This window comes from Heterodontus francisci, unplaced genomic scaffold, assembly GCF_036365525.1.
Source record: "Heterodontus francisci isolate sHetFra1 unplaced genomic scaffold, sHetFra1.hap1 HAP1_SCAFFOLD_159, whole genome shotgun sequence".
In the NCBI taxonomy this organism is placed as follows: Eukaryota; Metazoa; Chordata; class Chondrichthyes; order Heterodontiformes; family Heterodontidae; genus Heterodontus; species Heterodontus francisci.
The window spans coordinates 780,059-804,794 of record NW_027140908.1 but is presented as its reverse complement, the minus strand read 5'-3'; the positions used below and the strand labels follow the sequence as shown (position 1 = coordinate 804,794).

Genomic DNA, 24,736 nt, shown 5'->3' with positions numbered 1-24,736 from the left:
CGCTAATTGGTCAGGGTTGAATTATTCGGTTTTTTGTGTACATGAAATACCTGGGTAGTTTTCCATATTGCCGGGTCGATGCCAGAGTTGTAGCTCTGCCACAGTTTTAAGTGGTATGCACTATCGATGTTATACGTGACAGGCATTCTGACCATTTTAAGTGATATGCAGGCTGACCATTTTAAGTGATGTGCACTGCGGCCATTTAAGCTGTAGGTTTTGCGGCCATTTTAAGTGCGATGTAGTGCGACCAGTGCAAGGGATATGCAGTGCCACCATTTAAGGGATATGTAGTGCAACCCTTTTAAGTGACAGACACTTCCACAATTTTAAGTGATTACGGACTGTGGCCATTTTAAATTATATACACTGCCATCATTTTAATTGACATGCCATTCCGCCAATTTAAAGTATGCAGTGCGACCATTTTAAGTGATATGCAGTGCTGCATTTTAAATAAAATGCAATATGGCCATTTGAAGTGACATGGACTGCAGCTCTTTTAAGTGATATGTACTGCGGCCATTTTAAAAGTTATGCAGTGTTACCACTTTCCAATGAGAGCAATTAATTATTGTCATTTTAAGTGTTACATGTCTATGTCAGCGAATATATGAGACGTAACGGGTATTCAATAAGTATAGCTCAAAAAGGATAATAAAGATTTATCAGTGTCATCAATGGTTATAATTTGTTACAAAGAATGATAAAGTGTTATACACGATCATAAAGAATTATAAAGATTTGTAAGGTATTAGAGTCTTTCATAAAGGATTATAAACAGTTAACAAGGATTATAAATGTGTCTGAGTATTATAAAGGGATTATAAAGATTATAAATGGTTACAAAGAATTCTGGCTGCCGATGTCATGTCACCATGGCGAACATGCCCCGCCACCAACCTCCCATCATCCTGCGAGCAGGCCACGCCTGCGCTCCCCCAACATCAACATGAAGAAGCGCCTGTGCCCCCACTCCCCCGTTACCATTGGGAAGAGGCGCCCTTTACACTTCCCCGTAACTGTGGCACAAGCTGCGCCCCAACACCCCGTTACCCTGGGAAACTGGCTCCGCCGCCTAATCCCCCAGTAGTATGCGCCATCTCCACTCGAGTCAGCTTGGAAATAGGCCCCGATTCATTCCCCAGTCGCCCTGATAACAAATGGCCCAATACCCTCATCACCTCGGAAACAGGCTCCCGCCTCACTCCCCTATCAACCGAGGGACAGGCTACGCTCGCCTCTTTGCCACTATGGTGACTGCAGCCGCTCCCACTCGGTCACAATGGCGAGAGTCTCTGTCGCCACCTTGTCAACATAGCAACAGACCCTGGCCCTGTTCCGCTACCATATTGATAGGCCCATCCCCCTCTGTCACCATAACCACAGGCACCATCCCCGAGTCTGTCACCATGACGATTGGCCCTGTCCCCTTAGCGAAAGGCCATCCCTCGCTCGGTAATCTCAGCGTCAGGCTGCGCCCTCCAGCTGCTGGAAATTCGAGTAAAGGGGTAGCACAGCACATTCTTCAACTGCTCTCGGAACTGTGTCTGGGTCACGGCATAGATCGCAGTGTTTGTGCAGCAACTCAGGAGCTGCAGCATGAAGGCCAATTCCCTCTGAAATAGAGGTAGAATTACGGACAAATACCCCAAGCAATCCATCCGCTGCCATATCGAATACACCAGCAGCACTGTCCATAACAGGATGAAATTTCCCGAGATAACTAACAGCAAAATGATGGATTTCCTGCGGCTCTCTATTTCTGGGTCTCTGCGGCTGTCCCCACTTCTGTGAACCCGGAGTCTCCTGCGTGATCTGCTGCTCACTAAAATGTGTCTGACAGTGAAAGCATTGAGAAGCAGAATCACCACAAATGGGACCCCCGGGGTCAAAATGTAATGGAGGAACTCGATTGTTCCCCAGGCCACAGAGAATGCAATATCCGGTGTTACTGCACAGAACCAAGGGATGTTCTGCAGCCAATACCCACCTGTTAACATAAAATACCAGAAGATGTTCTTTAGACAGCTCAGCACAGTCACTGTTCCTAGGACCACTGCCGCTGTTTTCTCTCTGCAATATTTACTTTTCAGCTTCTGGCAACAAATGGCCACAAATCGATCAAAGGTGAAAGTGACGGTGAACCAGACAGAACAGTCTGTGGCTGCATAAAGCAGGACGGCGTGGACATTACACATGGGGATGTCATACAGAAACTGAAACTGTTCCTTGTAAACAATGGGAATGTGCCTCAAAATCAGGTCGAGGATAATGACCAGTAGATCTGCCGCTGCCATGGCCACCAGGTAGCGAGTGACACATTTGGAGAGACCGCACTTTCCCCGAGACAGGATCCCAATCGTCAGCAAGTTAACTGTGAGGAAGGGAAATAAAGAGGGAAATTATATATCAGGCTGGGAGCAACATTACCAGTTTGATTGATTACTTATTGATATTTACAATTGTGTTCCTGTATCCACTGATGTACTGAAACGATCGTACATGAAACAACAAATGGAATGGACTGGAACACAGTGGAAGGCATGAGAGATTCATTGACAAAAGGATGATACTGAAATTGTGAAACTCAATGTTGTTCAGAATCCTTTCCATTCCTCCTTTCCCTCTCTGGTTTACAAACAGTTCCATCTCTAATCTCTCCCAGTTCTGATGAAGGATTACCAACCTGAAACACTAACTCTGTTGCTCTGTCCACAGATGCTACCAGACCAGCTGAATATTTCCAGAATATTTTGTTTGTACTTCAGATTTGCAGCATCTGCAGCACTGAGGCTGAGAGATTCCCTCACCAGTGACAGGCAGCACGGAATTCAATTATTTCAAAGCAATAGTTGGAAATGAATACACTGAAAAGTCAATGAAACAAATAATCTCAATCGTCACTAAGTTAACAGTAATCAGGGGAAATTATCAGGAAACGATACAAAGTTTGGGAGTAAAACCATAATTTGTTACCACATTCAGTATGTAACTAATTATTGTGCCAATGACAGGGATTTCATCTGGAGTCAAGGAGCTGAATTTAGTGGAGCCAGAGGGGTTCCTGATGAGTGAAATCACATCTTGGCAATTTAGAGACAATAGCAGGCGTAATTCAATGGCGCTCGGGCGATTAACTGCCTGGCGCCGTTGTCTGCACCCCTTTAAGAATGGGGATCTCGCTTGGCGAAGCTGCTGAACAATCAGACGGCTAGCAGCACAGTAGTATTGGCAATACCACCGGGAACAGTGAAACTGCCAGTACTACACCAGGCCTGGGTGCAGGACCATGGCTGCAGCCTTAGACCCCAGATAATTATGGCGAGGACGCCGGGCCCAGTCAAGGAGTCGGGCCACTGCCAGTAATGCACCAGGCCTGGGGCGAGGAGCATCGCTAGACCCCGGTCCCAAGGTATGTGTGACGGGGTTGCTTCATCCAATCAGCGAATGGCGGGGTGGGGGGGCGGGGGGCTGGGTGGGGTCATTGCTGGAACACACGATAACTGGGATCAAGACCATCGCTGAATCCCTGAACCTCAGGTCATTGTGGCGAGGATGCTGGTGCCAGTCAGTGTGTGGGGGCGCTGCCAGTAAGGCACGGAGCTGGGACTGGGGTCATGGCTAGAGTCTTGGATGCCAGATAAGTGTGGGGTATGTGCAGCCAATCAGGGAGTGTGGGATAATGCTAGCACCACACCAGGTTTGGGAAAGGCCTGTTGCAGGTGCCATTGACCCCAGGTAATTAGAGCAGGGTTCCCAAGGCCTGCAGGTAGCAGACGGTAGCGAAAGTGGACTGGAAACAGGTCGTTGAAGGTAAATCAGTGTCAGAGCAGTGGGGACATTCAAAGGGGAGATTCGTGGGGTTCCAAGTAAACATGTTGCCAGAAAGAAAAAACGGTGGATGGCCATATCTGGAGCTCCATGGATGTCAAGGAACTTACCGGGTAAGATAAGACAGAAAGGAAAAGCTTATGTCCTTCCCCGAGAGCTCAATACTTCAGAAAGCTGGGAGGAGTACATAGAGTGGAGGGGGAAAATCAAAAAGGAAATTAGAAAAGCAAAGTGATAACATGAAAGAATATTGACAAGAAAAATCAAGGTGAACACAAAGATGTTTCCTCTAAACATTAAGAATAAGAGGAAAACTAAGGCAGGAGTAGGGCGCATTAAAGTCCAAAAAGGGAGCCTATCTGTCGGGGCTGAATGTTGTGAATAGATGCGAACTGTCTGTAACTTTTCTTTGATGAACTTGAGCATTAACGTCAACCAGCATTTTCTTTAGCATGTTTTACGTTGTACTTTTATGTTCCACTTGCTAAAATGGGGGAGGGAGATCATGTGGTACAGATTGTCCAAGAGCCTGCAGAATTTGGAACTGAAGCAATTCAGAGAACATCCATTTCGGAAGTCACACCTGCCTAGAAGATGCCACAACCTGTCTGACCCTTCACAGCTCTCTCTCTGAGACCATTTCAGAAAGAACAAAAAAATAAAAAAAAGACTCCACTCTTCGAAAAATCCAGCAAAAAAAATCTACAAGAAGCCAAGCTGCAAAAAAAGAAGGAAAAAAAACAGCAGGGAAGCCTGCTTTCTGTTGGTTCCCTCTCCGTCAAAAAGGAGGTGACTTTTCAGTTACATCTGTCTTCACAGAAGAGGGGGATGATTCAGACATTGTAGTTAAGGAAAAGGGTGTGAAGTATGACTGTGATAAAGATAGGAAGAAAGGAAGTATTAATGGGATTGATACTCTTGAAAATGTACAAATCACCAAGGCTGGATGTAATGTACCCTAGGTTGTAAAAGAAAGCCAGGGCGGAAATAGCAGCGAGTGTGTCCATCATTTTCCAGTACTCACTGAATACAGGTGTGGTGCCAGAGGATTGGAAAACAGCAAACATTGCATGTTTGTTTAAAAAGGAAGCGAAAGATAGACCAAATAATTATCGGCCAGTCAGGCTAACGTCAGTAGGGGGCAAATTATTGGAATCTATTCTGAGAGACCGGATAAACTGTAACTTAGAGAGCACGAATTGATCAAGGACAGCCAGTATGGATTCAGTAAGGGAATATTTTGTCTGAGCAACTTGATTACATTTATTGAAGAAGTAAAAAGGAAGAAAGATGAGGGTAGTGTAGTTGTTGTTGTCTGCGAAGATTTTAGCAAGGGTTTTGACAAGCACCCAAATGGCAGACTAAATAACAAAATAAAACCCCATGCGGTCCAGGGAAATGCAGAAAGGTGGTTACAAGATTCGCTCAGTGGCAGGGAACAAAGTTTAAGTGTAGGCAGGAGTTTTTTTGAGACTGGCAGGCTGTTTCCAGCAGCGGTCCGTAATGCTCAGAATTGGATCCTCTGCTTTTTGTGGTAGAAATTAACGATTTGGATATAAGTGTAGGGGGCATGATCAAGAAGTTTGCAGATGCATCAAAAGATGGTCATGTGGTTGATAGCGAAGAGCATAGGTGAAGACTGCAGGAATGTATCAATGGACTGGTCAGGTGGGTGGAAAAGTGTCAAATGGAATTCAACTCGGAGAAGTGTGAGGTGATGCATTTGGGGAAGTCAAGCAAGGCCAAGGAATACAAATTTAATGGGAGAATACTAAGAGCTGTAGAAGAAGTGATGGACTTCAGAGTGAATGTCTGCAGATCCCACATGACCATACACAGATAAAAAATTAAGAGCCGAAGTCGGCCATTGAACCCACCGAGCCTGCTCCTCCATTCTGTAGGGTCATGCTGATCTGCATCTGACTCGAATTCCACACTCGTATCTACCCCTATAATCTTTGATTCCATTGCCTAACAAGAATGTATCTCCACCTACCTTAAAAATATTCAATGGCTCCGAATCCATCAATTTATGAGGCAGAGAATTCAAAAGTCGCACAGCCCTCTTAGAGAAATAAAAGATCCTCGTCTCCGTCCTGAAAGGGCGACCCCGAATTGACAAACTGTGCCCCCCAGTTTTGTACTCACCCACAAGATGAAACAACGCCGCCACATCCTCCTTGTCATGACCTTGCAGGAACTTATAAACTTTTATCAAATGTCCCCCACTTTTCTAACCCCAGTGAAAACAAACCCAATCTATCCAACCTTTCCTCAGAAGACAAACCACTTATTATAGGTATCAATCTAGTAATCCTCCTCTGAATCGCCTCCAATACAGCACATCCTTCCTTAAATAAGGGGACCAAAGCCGCACACAGTATTCGAGATGTGGTCTCGCCAAAGCCCTGTATAACTGAAGCATAATATCCTTTCTTTTATTTTCAATTCCTCTCGTAATAAATGATACCATCCCATTAGCCTTCTTTATTACTTGCTGTATCTGCATAATAATCTTTTGTGACTCCTGCAGTACAACGCCTAGATCCCTCTGCACCTCAGCACTATTCAGTGGTTCCGAAGAAGGGTCACTGACCCGAAACGTTAACTCTGCTTCTCTTTCCACAGATGCTGCCAGACCTGCTGAGTGAATCCAGCATTTCTTGTTTTTTTTCAGATTTCCAGCATCCGCAGTATTTTGCTTTTATTTTACTATTCAGTGGTTCCCCGTTTAAGAAATACTCTGCTTTTTGATTCTTCCTGTTAAAATGATCAAATTCACATTTACCCACATTACACTCCATCTGCCAGATTTTTTCCCACTCACTCCCCCTATTTATATGGTTCTGCGACCTCCTTATGTCCTCTTCAGCTCATACTTTTCTACCTATCTTTGTGCCATCTTCAAATTTAGCTAACAGGCTTTCTTTCCCCTCATCTATGTCATTGATATAAATTGTAAAAAATTGAGGCCCCAGCACAGACCCCTGTCGGACTCTAGCCATCGCATGCTGCCAATCAGGAAAGGTGGGACAGTGGCACAGTGGTTAGCACTACAGACTCATAACTCCAGCAACCCGCGTTCGGTTCTGGGTACTTTCTGTGCGGAGTTTGCATGCTCTCCCTGTTCCCGCGTGGATTTCTGATAGGTGCTCTGGTTTTCTCCCACAGCCAAAGACTTGTAGGTTGATAGATGAATTGTCCATTGTTAATTGCACCTAGTGTAGGTAGGTAGGTCGGAGGAAAGGTGGGGATCTGGCAGCGAATGTAGGATTAGTAGAAATGGGTGGTTGATGGTCAGCACAGACTCGGTGGGCCGAAGGGACTGTTTCAGTGCTGTGATTCACTTATGCATACTCTCTGTTTTCTGCCAGCCAGCCAATCTTCTATAATGTTAACATGTTACCCCCTTCACCATGAGCTCCTACTTTGCGCAATAACACTTTATGTGACACTTTTTCAAGTGCCTTCTGGAAATTCTGGTACAATACGTCAACGGGTTGCCCTTTATCCACAGCGCATGTTACTCCTTCAAGGAAATCCAATAAATTGGTTAAACATGATTTTCCTTTCACAAATCCATGCTGACTTTTCCAATTACCTTGTAATTTCTAAGTGCACAGATGTAGCCTCCTTAATAATCGATTCTAACACATACCCAAGACAGACGTCGAGCCAACTGGTCCATAGCTATCTGTTTTCTCTCTCCCCCACTTCTTGAATAGAGAGGTTATATTTGCTACTTTTGAGTCAGATGGAACCTTTCCAGAAACAACGAATTTTGAAAAACAAAATAACTCCAACGTATCTACGACCCCACTGGCTACCTCTTTTAAGACCTAGGATGAAGCCCATCAGGATCCGGGGACTAGTGAGCCAGCAGGTCCGTTAGTTTGGTCAGTTCCGCTTCTCTGGTGATTGTAATTTCACTAAGTTCCTCACTTCCTTCCGTCTCCAGGCTTACAGCGATTACTGGAATGTTTTTCGTACCCTCTATAGTGAAGACAGAAGCAAAATGTTTGTTCATTTCATCCGCATTATCTAATATTAACTCCACATTCTCACTCTCTGGAGAACCAACACTCACTTTACTTACTCTGTTCCTTTTTAAATACCTGCAGATAATCTTGCTATCCGTTTTTACATTTCTAGCTAGTTCCCTCTCAAACTGTACCTTCTTTCTCCTGATTAACCTTTTAGTCATTCTCTGCCGTTCTCGTTATTCTGACCAATCAGCTGACCTGACAGACATCTTTGCACAATTGTATACCTTTCCTTAAGTTTGATGCTTTCCTGAACTTCTTTATTTAAACATGGAAGGTGGGTCCTCGCCTTACATTTTTCCTTTATAGTAGGAATATACTTATTCTGCATTTTCTGAAATATCCCCTTAAATGTCTGCCACTGCTTCTCTATTGATCTATCTCCTAGTCTAGTAACCCAGTTCACATCAGCTAGCTCAACTATCATATCACATAATTTCTCTTAGTTAACTGTAAAATACCAGCATTCGACCCACTCCTATCTCTTTAAAACTGGATGTAAAATTCAATCATATCATGGTGGCTGTTACCTAGAGGTGTCTTTACTCTGAACTCATTAATGAATTGTGTCGCTTTACACAATACCAAGTCGAATAAACTTGCTCTTTGGTTGGTTCCAAAACGTGCTGCTTTAGGAACTATCTCTAAAGCATTCTATGAACTCTTCATCTAGGCTACCATTGCCAATCTGATTTTTTCCAGTTTATGTGTAGATTAAAATCACCCAGGACTGTTCTTGTCCCTTTGTCACAAGCACCCTCTATTTCTTCGTCAATACTTCGTCCGAAACTGTAGTTACTGTTAGGGGGGCTGTAGACCACTCGCACAATTGAGTTCTTTCCCCTACTATTCCTCATCTCTACCCAAATCGATTCTGCATTCTTATATCCTCAACCAATGTCATCTCTAACTATTGCAGCGATGCCATCTTAGGTTATCAGTGCTACCCCTCCACATTGACCTAGCTTCCTATTCTCCTTGAATGTTATATGCCCCTCAATATCGAGGACCCATTCCTCGTCATCCTGCATCCATTTCTCTGAATTACCCATCAGATAATATGTATTTACTTCATTGCTCACTATCAGTTTGTCTACGATGTTGTGATTGCTATGTGCATTCAGATACAGAGCCTTTATTTTGGTCTTTTTTGTTATCTGTGTAGCATCTAGTCTTGACTGTTGGTATGTTCTTAGGTTTCTTTCGTTCTGTCCGTTTTTACCATTCTCCGACCTTCATTTCCCATGTTACTGTTCTGCTCTCTTGTCTTGGCTCTACCCCTTGATTTGCTACATCTACTAAGGCATGATCCCTCAAACCCCTTTTTTAGTTGAAAACCCTCTCTATTTAGCCAGTTATACAGTTTGCTACAAGACTGGTTCCAGCACGATTTCCGTGCAGACCATCGCAGTAGTACAGGACCCACTTCCCCCAGTACTGGTGCCAGTGCCCCAGGAACCAAAACCCACCTCACCCGCACCAGTCTTTGAGCCACGTATTCATTTCAGGAATCTTATGTGCCCTCTGCCAAATGGACTTTGCTCAGTTAATACTCCAGAGGTTATTACCCTTCAGTTTCTACTCTTCAATTTGGCGCTAACTCCTCAGGCAGTCTAAGCAGAACCTCTTTTCTAGTTTTACCTATGCCGTTGGTACCTACTTGGACTGCGACAACTGGTTCCTCCGGCTCCCATAGAAAGAACCATGGAACCATAGAACCATAGAAGCATTACGGCCCGGAAGGTGGCCAGTCAGACCTTCGTGTCTATGTTGGCCTGGAAGAAAAAAAATAGAAACTAGCCACCCAATCTAATCCTAACTTCCAGCACTTGGTCCAGAGCCGTGCAGGTTACAGAACTTCAGGTACATGACCAGGTACATTTTAAAATAATTGAGGGTTTCTACCTTCTGCACAGTTCCTCGCAGAAAATTCAAGACACCCACCACGCTCTGGGTGAAAAAGGTTTTCCTCATGTCCCTTCTAATCATTCTATAAAACTCCTTTCATCTGCCCCCTGGTAATTGATATCTCTGCTAGGGGAAACAGGTACTTCCTGTCTACTCTATTTAGGTTCCTCATAATTTTGTGCACCTCAACTACGTCACCTCTCAGCCTCCTCTGCCCTAAGGAAAATAACCCTAACCTGTCCAATCGTTCTTCATAGCTACAACTTTCGAGCCCTGGCAACATATTTTTAAATCTCCTCTGTTCTGTCTCCAGTGCAATTATATCCTTTCTATAATGTGGTGACCAGAACTGTCCGCAATTCTCCATCTGTGGTCTAACCAGCGTTTTATACAGTTCCAACATTACATCCCAGCTTTTGAATTCTATACCTCGGCCAATAAAGGAAAGTATTACGTCTGCCTTCTTCACTATTTTAACTATCTGTCCTGTCACCTTCAGGGACCTGTTGTCAGACATTCCAAGGTCTCTCACTTCTTCTACCGCTCTCACTTTCCTTCCATTTATTGTGCATTCCCGTGCTTTATTTGCCTTCCCCAAATGCATTACCTCACACTTATCTGAATTAAATTCCATTTACCACTCAACCAAACCTTTGACACCAGTATGGAGTCTACAGCTGTCACCTTCACTTTCAACTACCTGACCAATTTGTGTGTGATCAGCAAATTTCCCAATCACGCCTCTCACATTTAATTCCAAATCGCTAATATATACCACAAACAGCAAGGGACCCAACACTGAGCCCTGTGGAACGCCAGTGAAAACAGGTTTCCATTCACAAATCCATCCGTCGACCACTACCCTTTGTTTCCTGTCCCTGAGCTAATTCTGGATCCAACCTGCCACATTGCCCTGTATCCCATGGGCCTTCGTCTTACTGACCAGTTTGCCATGTGGGAACTTCACAAATGCCTTACTAACGTCCATGTAGACTACATCCACTGTACTACTCTCTTCACGCCTTCTTGTGACTGCCTCAAAAAACTCAATTAAGGTCGTAAGACATGACCTTCCCTTTACAAATCCATGCCGACTATCCCTGATTAATCCGTGCCTTTCTAACTGGCAGTTTATCCTGTCCCTCAGAATACATTCTAACAATTAACCCACCACCAAGGTCAGACTGAACGGATTATAATTATTTGGCCTATCCCATCACACCCTTTTTAAATAATGGTACAATTTTCTCAGACTTCCAATCAATAGGTACCTCTCCTATATCGAGTGAGGATTTGAAGATGATCATCAGCGTGCACATCATTTCCTCCATGGTGCCCTTTAACAATCGTGGATGCAATCCATCCGGTACTGGCGTTTTATCCACTTTCAAGGATGTCAGACCCTCTAGTACTTTAAATACATGAATAGGAAGGGAATAGAGGGATATGGGCCCCGGAAGTGTAGAAGGTGTTAGTTTAGGCAGGCATCAAGATCGGCGCAGGTTTGGAGGGGCGAATGGCCTGTTCCTGTGCGGTACTGTTCTTTGCTGTTTGTACTTCCTCTGTAATATTTCACACCCCTCCACCCCTACAACGTCTGCATCATCCCTCTTCTTTGCCAAAAAAGAGACAAAAACTCATTAAGATCCTGCCCACATCTTCTGCATCTGCACATAAGCTCACTTGTACATCTCTGATAGGCCCGATCATTACCTAAGTTATCCTCTTGCTCGTAATATACTGATGAAACATCTTTGGGATTTCCTTGATATTACCTGCGAATAATTTTTATGCCCTCACTTTGCTTTTCCAATTTCCTTTGTGACTTCACCCCTGCACTTTCCATACTCCTCAAATATTTTAAAAGAATCAAGTTGTTTGTGATCATCATATGCCTTCTTTTTCAACTTTAACTTACCCTGTAAGCTTCCAGATAACCAGGGAGTTCGAAATTTGGCAGTGCCACGCTTTAGGGACGTGCCTACACTGTGCCTGTTGAATTTCGTTTTTAAATGCCTCCCACTGGTTTGCAACTAAATGCTCCTTCAAATAACTGTATCCAGTCTACTTTCGCCAGGTCACCTTTCAGTTTCTTAAAATTTGCCTTCCCCCAATTTAGAATTTTTACTTCTGTTTTATCTTTGTCATTTCCCATGATGATGCTAAAACTAACTGTATTGTTCTCAATATCTCTTAAATGGCCACCGACTGTTACTTCCTCCCCTTGCCCAGCATCATTACTGAATATTAAATCTAGAATTGCATTCCCTCTCGTTGGGTTAGTTCCGTGCTTGCTAAAAAAAGTCCTCTTGAACATAATTCAAGAATTTTGTTTCCTCTGTGCCCTTCGTACTGTTTGTATCCCAGTTAATATTGGAGGTGTTAAAATCCACAACTATTAATTCCCAAATAGATTTTGCACTTCGTAATGTGCCGACATATTTCTTCTTCTACCTCCTTCTCACTGTTTATGGATCTACATTGGACACTTGTAGTAGTGTGGCTGCCCCTTTTTATTTTTGAGCTCCACCCATATGGCCTCATTTGATGATTCATTTAGCATATCATACCTCCTCACAGCTGTTATTGATTCCGTAACTAATAATGCTCCACCCCTCCTTTCTAATCTCCCTCTCTATCCTGCCTGAAATCTCTATATCCGGGGATGTTGAGCTCCCATTCCTGCTCTCCTTTAGCCAAGTTTCCGTTGTAGCAACGATATCAATTTGCCACTTGTCCATATGTGTCCTCAGCTCACCGGTTATATTTACTTTATTCCTTGCATTTAAATAAATAGCCATTGACACTGCCAAATTCCTGTGCTGCGCACTTTTTAACCTTTGCTTCTTCGGTCTTTCAGAGTCACTTGCAAATATCCTGTCTCCTGTTCCCTGCCCTGAAATTGTACTGTCTACGAATGTGCTCAGCTTCCCAGCCCCATGCCAAGCTAGTTTAAACCATCGCCAACAGCACAAGAAAACCTTCTGGCAAGGATATTTGTCCCAGTCCTGTTCAGGTACAGAACGCCCGGCTTGTACAAGCCCCATCTTCCCCAGAACCGGTCCTGCTGTCCCAGAAATCTGAAGCCATTCCTCCTGCACCATCTATCCAACCACGCATTCTTCTGCTGTATTTTCCCTTTTCGACACTCACTATCACATGACCTTGGGAGTAATCCAGCGATTACTACCTTTGTAATCCTGCTTGCGAATCTCGTTCTGAACTCCCTGAACTCAGCCTGCAGGGTCTCATCCCTCTTTCTTCCTCTATCATTGGTACCAATGTGGAGCACGACCACTGGCTGTGCATCCTCGCCCTCCAGAATTCCCTGTAGCCCCCCGGTGAGATCCATGACCCTTGCACCAGGGACACAGCATGCCATCCTGGAATTACATCTGCGACCACATAAACACCTATCTGTTCTCCTAACTATAGAATTCCCAATCACTCTTGATCTCTTGCCCTTTCTCCCTACTCACTACACAGCTAGGCCACACATTGTGCTCTGGTCATGACTATCGCTGCACTCTCCAAACTGCTTCAGAATGAAGGTATCGTAGCTGCCCCAAGGGTAGTGGGCATTCACCAACATGATGTAGTAGGCATGGTTACACACCAACTGCACATTAATGGAGTGAGAGTTGTTTTCAGCTCCTGCAACTCTCCCCGTTGACACGGGGAACCCGCAGAGACACCTGCACCATCTGGGATCCCGCTATCCTGACAAAGCCACGGAACCTCTCATCCCGCTTCTCCCTGCTGAGGGAGAAGATTATGACATAGATGGCCACCTTCACCTCTCGGAATTATCAGGGCGACACACAGGTGAGCTTAACGTCAGTGGTAAATACGGTTTTAGGAACAATCATTACGGGGAAAAAGATCAACATACACTTGGAGAGGTTTGAGTTAATTAAGAATTGTCAAAACGGATTTTTCAAAAGGCAAATCATGCTTTACTAATGTCATTGAATTTTCTGATGATGTAACAGTGAAGCTTTATGAAAGGAATGCGCTGGATGCTGTTTATATTGATTTCGAAACAAAAGTGTTTGACATGGCACCAAATGTGAGCCTCAGATTGGGAAGGCCAATGTCCCAGTGTATCAAAATGGATTTAGGGCAGAAAAAGAGAAATGTGTTAAATGGTTATTTTTAAAACTGGAGAATGGTGGACAATGGCGTTCCCCAAGATCAGTACTGAGACCACTGCTTTTTCTTTGTTGATATATATAAATATCTTGGATAGTGGAATTCAGAGCAGAATCTCAAAATGTGCCTTTTTTCCTATACTTGAAGGAATGACAAACAGAGAGAATGATACAAACCGCCTGCAAAAGGACATAGATAAGCTGGGAGAATTGGCAGAGAAATGGTTCATGGAATTTAAAACAGAGGAGTGTGAGGTGATGCATTTTGGCAGAAAGGATAGGGTGAGGCTATAGAGACTTAATGGCACTGTTCTAAAGAGTGTGCAGGGACAGAAAGGCCTGTGGGTACATGTACATACATCTTTGAAGGTGGCAAGACATACTGAACATAGAACATGGAACATAGAACAGTACAGAACAGACCCTTCAGCCCACAATGTTGTGCCGAACCTTTAACCTTTTCGAAGATCAAACTAACTACCTACCCTTCATTCTGCTATCATCCATGTACCTATCCAAGAGTCACTTAAATGTCCCTAATGTATCGGCTTCTACGACCACCGCTGGCAGCGCATTCCACGCTCCCACCACTCTCTGTGTAAAGAACCTACCTCTGAAATCTCCCCGAAACCTTCCTCCAATCACCTTAAAATTATGCCCCCTGGTGATGGCACTTTCCACCCTGGGAAAACGTCTCTGGCTGTCCACTCTATCTATGCCTCTCATCATCTTGTACCCCCCTATCAAGTCACCTCTCATCCTTCTTCGCTCCAATGAGAAAAGCACTAGCTTCTTCAATCTTTCTTCGTAGGACATGCCCTCCAGTCCAGGCAGCATCCTGTAAAATCTCCTCTGCACCCTCTCTAAAGCTTCCACATCCTTCCTATAATGAGGCGACCAGAACTGAACACAATATTCCAAGTGTGGTTGAACCACGGCCTTATTGACCTGCAGCATAACCTCGCAGCTCTTAAACGCAATCTCCCTGTTAATGAAAGCCAACACACCATACGCCTTCTTAACAACCCTATCAACTTGAGTGGCAACTTTGAGCCATCTATGGGCATGGACCCCAAGATTCCTTCTGTTCCTCCACACTCCCAAGAATCCTGTCTTTAAGCCTGTATTCCACATTCAAATTTGACCTTCCAAAATGAATCAGTTCGCACTTTTCCAGGTTGAACTCCATCTGCCACCGCTCAGCCTAGCTCTGCATCCTGTCAATGTCACGTTGCAACCTACAATAGCCTTCCACACTATCCACAACTCCAGCAACCTTCGTGTTATCTTCTAAGTTGCTAACCCAGCCTTCCCCTTCCTCATCAAAGTCATTTATAAAAATCACAAAGAGCAGAGGTCCCAGAACAGATCCTTGTGGAACACCACTGGTCACCGAGATCCATGCTGAATACTTTCCATCTACGACCACTTTCTGACTTCTATGGGCCAGCCAATTTTGTATCCAGACAGCTAGCTTTGTCTGAATCCCATGCCTCCTTACGTTCTGAATGAACCTACCATGGGGAACCTGATCAAACGCCTTGCTAAAATCCATATACACCACATCCACTGCTCTTCCTTCATCAATGTGTTTTGTCACATCTTCAAAGAATTCGATACGGCTTGTGAGGCATGACCTGCCCCTTAGAAAGTCATGCTGACTGTCTCTAATCAAACCATGCTTTTCCAAATAATCATAAATCCTGTCTCTCAGAATCCTCTCCAATAATTTGACCACTACCGACGTAAGACTGACTGGTCTATAATTCCCAGGGTTATCTCTATTCCCTTTCTTGAATAAGGGAGCAACATTTGCCACCCTCCAATTATCCGGTACTACTCCAGTGGACAGTGAAGATGCAAAGAACATCGCCAAAGGCGCAGCAATCTCTTCCCTCGCTTCCCGTAATTTCCTTGTGTATATCCCGTCTGGCCCTGGGGACTTATCTGTCCTCATATCATTCATAATTTCCAGCACATCCTCCCTCTTAACCACAACCTGTTCGACCATATCAGCCTGTTCCACGCTGTCCTCACTAACGACAAGGTCCCTCTCACTAGTGAATACTGAAGCAAAGTATTCATTTAGGACCTCCCTTATCTCCTCCGACTCCAGGCACAACTTCCCTCCACTATCCCTGATCGGCCCTACCCTCACTCTGGCCATCCTCTTGTTCCTCACATAAGTGTAGAACGCCTTGGGATTTTCCTCAATCCTACCCGCCAAGACTTTTTCATGTCCCCTTCTAGTTCTCCGAAGTCCATTCTTCAGTTCCTTCCTGGCTACCTGGTAACCCACGAGAGCCCTGTCTGATCCTTCCTTCCTCAACCTTAAGTAAGCTTCCTTCTTCCTCTTGACAAGCTGTTCAACATCTCTTGTCATCCAAGGTTCCTTCACCCTACCATCTTCCCTGCCTCATCGGGACAAACCTATCCAGCAGTCGCAGCAACATTTCTGTCGTGCATTTCCCTGAGAACATCTGTTCCCAATTTATGCTCCCCAGTTCCTGCCTAATAAAATTGTACTTCCCCCTCCCCCAATTAAATATTTTTCCATCCCGTCTGCTCCTGTCCCTCTCCATGACTATAATAAAGGTCAGGGAGTTGTGATCACTATCACCGAAATGCTCTCCCACCGAGAGATCTGCCACCTGGCCTGGTTCGTTGCCAAGCACCAAGTCCAACATAGCCTCCCCTCTAGTCGGCCGATCAACATATTGAGTCAGGAAACCTTCTTGGACACACCTGATAGAAACTGCTCCATCCAAACTAATTGCTCTAAGCAGGTTCCAATCAATATTAGGGAAGTTGAAGTCACCCATGACAACAACCCTGTTACTTCTGTACCTTTCCAAAATCTGACTCCCAATCTGTTCCTCCCTGTCTCTGTTGCTATTGGGGGGTCTATAAAAAACTACCAACAAAGTGACTGTTCCTTTCCTGTTCCTGACTTCCACCCATAATGACTCAGTAGACAAACCCTCTTCGACGACCTCCCTTTCTGCAACTGTGATACTATCCCTGATTAGCAATGCCACTCCACCACCTTTTTTACCTCACTTCCTATTCCTTTTGAAACATCTAAACCCCGGAACATCCAACATCCATTCCTGACCCTGTGATATCCACGTCTCCGTAATGGCCACAACATCATAGCTCCAAGTACTGATCCATGCTCCAAGTTCATCACCCTTATTCCTGGCACTTCTTGCGTTCAAATAGACACACTTCAACCCATCATACTGGCTGCAACTTTGCCCTGTCAACTGTCTCACCTTCCTCACAGACTCTCTGCACTCGGTATCCGCCTGTTCAACAGCTAGCCCATCCATTGATCTGCAGCTCCGGTTCCCATCCCCCTGCCAAACGAGTTTCAACCCTCCCAAAGAGCTCTTGCAAACCTCCCGCCCAGGATATTGGTGCCCCTCCAGTTCAGATGCAACCCGTCCTTCTTGTACAGGTCCCACCTTACCCAGAAGGTATCCTAATGATCTACGTATCTGAATCCCTCCCTCCTGTTCCTGTTCTGTCGCCACGTGTTCAGCTGCACTCGCTCCCTGTTTCTCGCCTCACTGGCACGCGGCACCGGTAGCAATCCTGAGAATACTACTCTGCTCGTCCTGCCTTTCAGCTTCCAACCTAACTCCCTATATTCGCTTTTCAGGTCCTCATCCCTTTTCCTCGCTGTGTCATTGGTACCGATATGTACCACGACCTCTGGATGCTCCCCCTCCCCCTTAAGAATCCTGTAGACTCTATCCGAGACATCCCTGACCCTGGCACCCGCGAGGCAACATACCATCAGGGAGTCGCGTTTGCTCACACAGAATCTCCTGTCTGTTCCTCTAACCACTGAATCTCCTATCACTATCGCTCTCCTATTCTCCCCCATTCCCTTCTGAGCCACTGTGCCAGTCTCAGCGCCAGAGGCCTGGCCACTGTGGATTTCCCCTTGTAGGTCGTCCCCCGCAACCGTATCCAAAACTGTATACTTATTATTGATTGGGGCGGCCACAGGGGATCACTGCACTGTGCGCCTTTTCCCTTTCCCTCCCCTGACGGTCATCCAGCTACCTTTATCCTGTAACTTAGGTGTCACTACTTCCCTATAACTGCTCTCTATCACCCGCTCAGCATCCTTAATGATCCTAAGTTCATCCAACTACAGCTTCAGTTCCCTAACACGGTCTGTGAGGAGCTGGAGTTGGGTGCACTTCTCACAGGTGACATCAGCAGGGACACCAGTGGTGACCCTCACCTCCCACATCCTGCAAGAGGAGCATGCAACTGCCTAGCTTCCATCCCCTCTGCACTAAATTGACAACAGAGATTTTAAAAAAGGAAAACCTTACCTTACCAAACCCTCTACGCAACAGTCCTTTTTTTTTTAGGAGGAGGATGGGTAGGAGACACTGCAGATGTAGTGTTTCGGGTTTCGCCACTGCCCGAATATATAAGTTTACTTACCCAGCAGTCCCCGTGTCCGCCGAGACAAAAGGTAAGTTATTTTAAAATGAAACTCACCTTCGCAGTGAGAGAATTATTATTCAGCATCCGGGATTTTCGGCTTCTCAAATGCAGGCATAATGTGCAGAAGCAGGGATGTTATGCTGAATCTTTATGCAACTCTGGCGAGACCCCAAGTGGAGTATTGCATCCATTTATGGTCACCTCACTTTCGGAAGGATGTAAGAATCCTTGAGAGGGTGCAGAGGAGATTTATCTGAATAGTTCCAGGGATGCAGAGTGTGGTGGTGGGGGCGGGGTGGGGGGGTGGGGGTGGTTGGGACAGCTTAGTTAAAAGGCTAGGTTGGAAAAGCCAGCGTTCTTCTCCCGGAGCAACGGAGATTGAGAGGAGATTTATTAGAAGTGTGCAAGATTATGGCAGAATCATAGAGAATCACGAGTTGATGCAGCACAGAAGGAGGCCATGCAGCCCATTGTATATTCACTGGCTTTCTGAATTAGCAATTTACTTAGTACCATTTCCCTGTCTTTTCACCATAACACTGTACATATTTACTTTCCAGGTAACTGTGCAATTACCTTTCGAAACCTCAAGAGGACCTACCTCCAGCGCGCTCTCTGGCAGTGCATTCCAGATCTCATTCGCTCGCTGAGTGAAAACGTTTTTCTCATGTTACCATTGCTGCTTTTATCAAATGCATTAAATCTGTGTTCACTAGTTCTTAATCCGTTCACGAGTGGGAACAGCTTCTTCCGATCTCCACTGTCCAGACCCCTCACGAGATTGATAGGTTTAGCAACGTTCGACAAGGAAGAGCTGTTCGCATTAACTGATTGAAGTTTTTTGCAAGTGATGGAGGGGGAATATGAAGAAGAACTGTTTTACACAGCGGATAGTAATGACCTGGATCTTGGTGTCAATGAGGCTGGTGGAAGCAGAGACAAATCAATTATGTTAAAAGGAATCTGGACGGGGCCTTGAAGGAAGTGAACTTGCAAGGCTATGGAGATTTAGCGGGGGAGTAGTACTGACTGAGGCTCGACAGAAAGCCAACATAGACTCTATGGGCCGAGTGGCCTCCATTTATGTCGTAAATGACTCTATGATGATATCGCTGTCTAAGAATCTATGTTGGATATGCCACTTGATCTTGCCTGCAAAGATCCGGATGCATAGAAAATCAATGTAACTGTGACCTTTACGGCCTCTGGCACCTCCGTCCTCAGCTCTGTGACCACCTCCTTGTTGAATTGGAGTCACGTCACGCACTGCTCCTGGGTTAGGTGTAGATAGAATAAGTTCTCTTGGAAAACTCGGGGTGGGTAGGACAGAGCCCGCACCCCCCCTTCCTAATTGCAGACATTCCTCTCTTCAGCCTATGCTTCTTGTGTTGGTGAGTTTACAGACCCAGAGACAGTCCAAATACAGTCTCTATATCTCGTCCAGATTTGGGTCAACAAATCCTCTGGCCTCCCTGAATGTCTGCAGCAGCTCACAGCACAACCTACAGAAAACCATCCACAGCATTTCCACTAACTTTATAATAGCAGACGTAAGTCAAAGGCCCATCACCTGTACATTGAATGACCGGTCCTCTTAAACATCACTGGAGAGAGTTCCGCGTGCTGCTGAATGTATGGTCAGCTGAGAGTGACTAACACAGGCGGTCAGTGGACATGCACAGCTTCCGTAGTGTCCACACCAGCGGCGCTGTAGAGCCAAATATCACAGCCAGGAAAGAGGGAAATGGGGAAAAAACGCTTTTAAAAGGGCCACGGTGGAAATGGCCGAAGGCTCATCATTGATCCAAGCTTCCAGTAGTGCTGTCGAGCTGAAAATCACAGTCAGGGTCGGAAAGAGAGGAAAATAAATTCACATTCAAAAGGATCTGGAAAAAGACTTGAAGGCAAAAGATTTGCAGGAATATGGAAAATGGAGCGGGAAATGGGACTAATTGGAAGGCTTTCAAACACCAGATTGGCAATTTTAAAATTAAGGTGCTTCCAGAGCGGGAGCCGATTTGAGCACAGGGGTAATGGGTGATCAGGAATAGATGTGAGTTAGGATGCAGGCAGCAGAGGTCTGTATGGTCTGTGGTATGTTGAGGATTAAAACTGCGAGAGTGACCAGGATAGAAGGAAATAGTTAAGTGTGGATTTAACAAAGGCATATGTGAGGGTTGATGCAGCAGATGGGCTGAGGCAGAGCCGGAGATAGGCAATATTACATGGAAGGAAATACGCAGGATTGGCGATGGAGAAAATATGGATTTGGAACTCAACTCAGGGTTAAATAGAACGCAAACAGACTGGCTCAGCCTCGGACATTGGTCAGGGAGGGGTAAGTCGATCAAGGATAGGGGCAGAGTTTCTCACAGAGACTGATACGACTGGCTTCAGTCTTCGCAGTTGTAAATTACCGCAACATTATTGCAGTGAAACAGGGTTTACAGATCCCGTAGCTGGAAATAAAGAGTTACCAGGAGCAGCAACAATGAGAGAGTAAATCACAAGAACTGTATGACAGTCAGGCATGGTTTAGAGAGCTGATAGCTGGAGATAGAGATTCACCAGGAATAACAACAGCAGCAAGGAAGGCAGAGTAAATGATAAGAACAGTAATGCAGTTAAACATGGTTTATAGAATTAAAAAACAGACAGAGACACTTACCAGCGACACCAATAATAGCCAGCATGGGATAGTAAATGTATTGAACAAACAGAAGTATGTAATAGATCCAATCAGCTAATGATAACGAATCATAATATGTCGAAAGAATGTAAATATTGGAAAATAAACTCCTGCCCATTGTTCTAACATTCCAATCTATTGTTATCAGTTTCTGAACGTTATTCTCCCTCTCTCTGGAGCCAATGATCCCTGTTAGTGCCAGGAGTGCTGCTCCCACTGGCACGACGTAATGAAACACTGAACTGAGTCCCTTATTAATAGAAGAGGGAAACCCTCCAGTGAATAATTAGGCTTGATGCAGACTGGCATTAATTAGAGTCACTGAACAAACAGATTCAGTTAACTCCTTTCAATCGAAAACATTTTGTCCAACAATAAAGTAGAACATTTACCCGATCTGGATGATATGAGGGTTGCTGAGGCAAGGAATGGTGGACTTAGTGGAGGCAGTGTCCAGAATCATTCAATCATCCACGGATATGGGAGTGGAGAGAGGGAACTGGTGGGTTTAAATGTTCGACACAGTTTTTAAAAAAATAGAGAGCTGGAGTAAACCCCGTAATTACTGGCCACTCAGTCAAACGCTGCCGGTGGTGCAATTTCTACAGTTCAGAACCCAGGACGAAACAACTAGTGGCTTGAAAAACATGAAAAAATAAAGGGCACGGAGCAAAGATATGTTAATGACAATTCATGCCTGGCAAACTTCGAGAACAACAACTTATAGTTGTACACTGCCTTTAATGTAATAAGACATTTCATGTTGCTTCACAGGAGCATTATCCGAACATACGAATTAACAAGTGAAGTAGGCGTTTTGGCCCCTCGAGCTTGCTCTGCCATTCAAACAGATGTTGGCTGATCTGTTTGTGTTTAGAATTCCAGACTCCCATCTACCCCGATAACCCTTGATTCACTTGCCTAACAAGAATCTTTCTGCATCGGCCTTAAAAATATTCAATGACCCCGCCTCCACCACCTTCTGAGGCAAAGAGTTCCGAAAGTCGCAGAAGAACCCAATATGAGATATTCGGTCAGATGAGCAATAGCTTGGTCAAGGAGGAAGGTTCGAAATAGTGTCTTTTTGGAGGAAAGAGTGGCAGAGAGGCAGTGCCAGTGGCGTAGTATTAATGTCACTGAACTAGTAATCCACAGGCCCAGGCTAATTCCTTGTGTTCAAGTCTCACCATAGCAGATGGTAGGAATTTAAATATAATTAATCAATTCAAATAAGAATACAACTTGGAATTGAAAGCTAGTCTCAGTGATGGTGCCATGAAACTTTTGTAAACAATTTTTGACTAAAGTCCGTCTGGCAAGGAAATATGCTGTTCTTGCCTGGTCTGGCCTACATGTGACCCACAGTAATGTGGTTGACTCTTAACTGCCCTCTGAAATGCTCAAGCAAGCCACTCAGTTGTCAAAGGCCATTATGGATAGGCAACAAATTCTGGCCTTGCCAGCGACGCCCACATCCCATGAAACAATGAAAAAAATGCATAAGGGTGGTTATTCCAGAGCTTTGAGCCGAAGCAGCTGAAGGCCTGGCTGCCAATGGTGCAATGACGAAAATTAATGATGCAAAACAAGCCAGGATTAGAGGAATGCTGATATCGCAGACTGATGTCCAGCAGAAGATGATCTCAGACCGAGGTGAAGTCGCGCTCTTCTACTGAGGTGGAAATATGTAGTTGTCGTCAGGACATGACTATGTGGTTGGAAGAACATTTCGTGATCAAAGAAGACACCAAGGCTGCAAACAGACGGGCTTACTTTCAGGAAGAGGGATGGAATCGAGAGCAAGGGAATGGAATTTGGAGTGGCGAGTGAAAACAATAACTTCAATCTTCCAAATGTTTAATTGGAGGAAATTTCTGCTCATCCAAAACTGAGTATTTCCAGCACTTTCTGTTTTGATTTCAGATTTCCAGAATCGTCAGTATTTTGATTTGATTCCACTACCAACCTTTCTCCAGCCCAAAACGCATCCATTAATCGCTACTCTCTGTTTCCTGTCACTGAAACAATTTAGTTTCATGTTGTTACTGTCCCTTTTAATTTGATGATTTTTTATTTGATCAAAACTTTGCTCACAAGGCAGTTGTGTGGCACTTCATCAAATGGTTTTTGGAATTCCATTTACACCACATCAACAGCCTTGTCTTCATCAAGCTTCCTTTTTAGCTCTTCAATAAACTCGAGAAAGTTAGTTGAACATCATTTTCCCTGAACAAATCCATGCTCGTTTTCCTTAATTGACCCACATTGTCCATGTGCCTATTAATTTTATCCAGAATATGACACCAAAGTTGCAAACAGAATGTCTGAATCTCAGACTGCTACCAGGGAGAGGGATGGAATCAGTAGCAATGGAACAGAGCTGGAGTGGGGAGTGAAAACAATGGCTTCAGTCTTCCCAATATTTAATTGGAGGAAATTTCTGCTCATCCAGTACTGGATGTCGGATAAGTAAGTTTGCAAGTTCTTCCTGTGTCTGTATGGGTTTTCCCCGGGTGCTCCGGTTTCCTCCCACAAGCCAAAAGACTTGCAGGTTGATAGGTAAATTGGCCCTTATAAATTGTCACTAGTATAGGTAGGTTGTAGGGAAATATAGGGACAGGTGGGGATGTTTGGTAGGAATATGGGATTAGTGTAGGATTAGTATAAATGGGTGGTTGATGGCCGGCACAGACTCGGTGGGCCGAAGGGCCTGTTTCAGTGCTGTATCTCTAATCTAATCTAATCAATCTGATAATTTAACAACAAATTGAGGAATGGAGAGACGTGGTGGTGAGGTACACGTGATGGAATTCTTTGATTAAACATGCGAGAGTGTTTTTGAGGGTGGTATGATTGAAGTTATATATGTGGACTTCTAAAAGGCGTTTGATCAAATGTCATTCAATAGAAAAGTTACGAAAACTGACCACTATGGTATAAAGGGACAATAACAGTGTGGATAAAACACCAGCTAAGGAGCAGAAACCAGAGAGAAGTGGTGAAATGGTATTGTTCAAACTCGATGGGAGTATGCATTGGTATTCCACAGGGTTCAGTACTAGGACCAATTCTATTTTTGCTCCTGCAAAACCGGGATGGGTAAAGCAGAGCCCCTTCCACCTCCCTCTTTGCAGAACATCCCGTCTCTGCAGGCTCTGCTACATTTGTTGGTCATGTTACAAACCCAGAGCCATTGTAACTACAGTCCCCATATCTTGTCTGGAGTTGGGACACCAAATCCTTTGTCCTCCCTGAACGTCTGCGGCAGCTCAAAACACAACCTCCAGAAAGCCATCCACAGCATCGCCAGTAACGTTACAATATCAGAACTAAGACAAAACCCCCTCGCCTGCAAGTTGGATGCCTGGTCCTTTCAAATAACACTAGAGGGTTCCTCGTTCTGCTGAATGCATGTTCAGCTGCGATTGACGATCACAACCGGTCAGTGGACATGTAAAGACCAAATTTCAAATACGTGCAACAAAGCTGCCAGAATGGCAGATTGACACCATATTTAGACTCCTCCTCACGATACAGGCACGCACACGTTACACACACGCTAGCGCCCCGGCCAGCCTGAATGTCCTGCACAATGCGTTGGATGTGGCCAGCAGTGCAATTCACACCATTTTACGGAGTCA

The 24,736-nt window shown here is 44.8% G+C and overlaps 1 protein-coding gene across 1 annotated transcript; it reads right to left on the bottom strand.

Moving 5' to 3' along the window:
• Positions 1-1,433: 1,433 nt before the first annotated feature.
• On the bottom strand, positions 1,434-21,213 carry LOC137361375 (probable G-protein coupled receptor 139). Its single transcript, XM_068026245.1, has 2 exons — positions 21,075-21,213; positions 1,434-2,377 (listed from the first exon to the last, which is right to left on the bottom strand). Exons 1-2 carry the CDS (start codon positions 21,211-21,213, stop codon positions 1,434-1,436), a joined length of 1,083 nt encoding a protein of 360 aa, XP_067882346.1.
• Between the last annotated feature and the right edge of the window lie 3,523 nt (positions 21,214-24,736).

Bases quoted from the DNA above. Each gene is read 5' to 3' on its own strand.
- LOC137361375 (XM_068026245.1), bottom strand. From the start codon at position 21,213: ATGGGCAGGAGTTTATTTTCCAATATTTACATTCTTTCGACATATTAT. The intron at 2,378-21,074 runs GTAAGTGTCTCT...CCTTCCTCACAG, and splicing joins GGCTATTATTGGTGTCGCTG to TTAACTTGCTGACGATTGGG.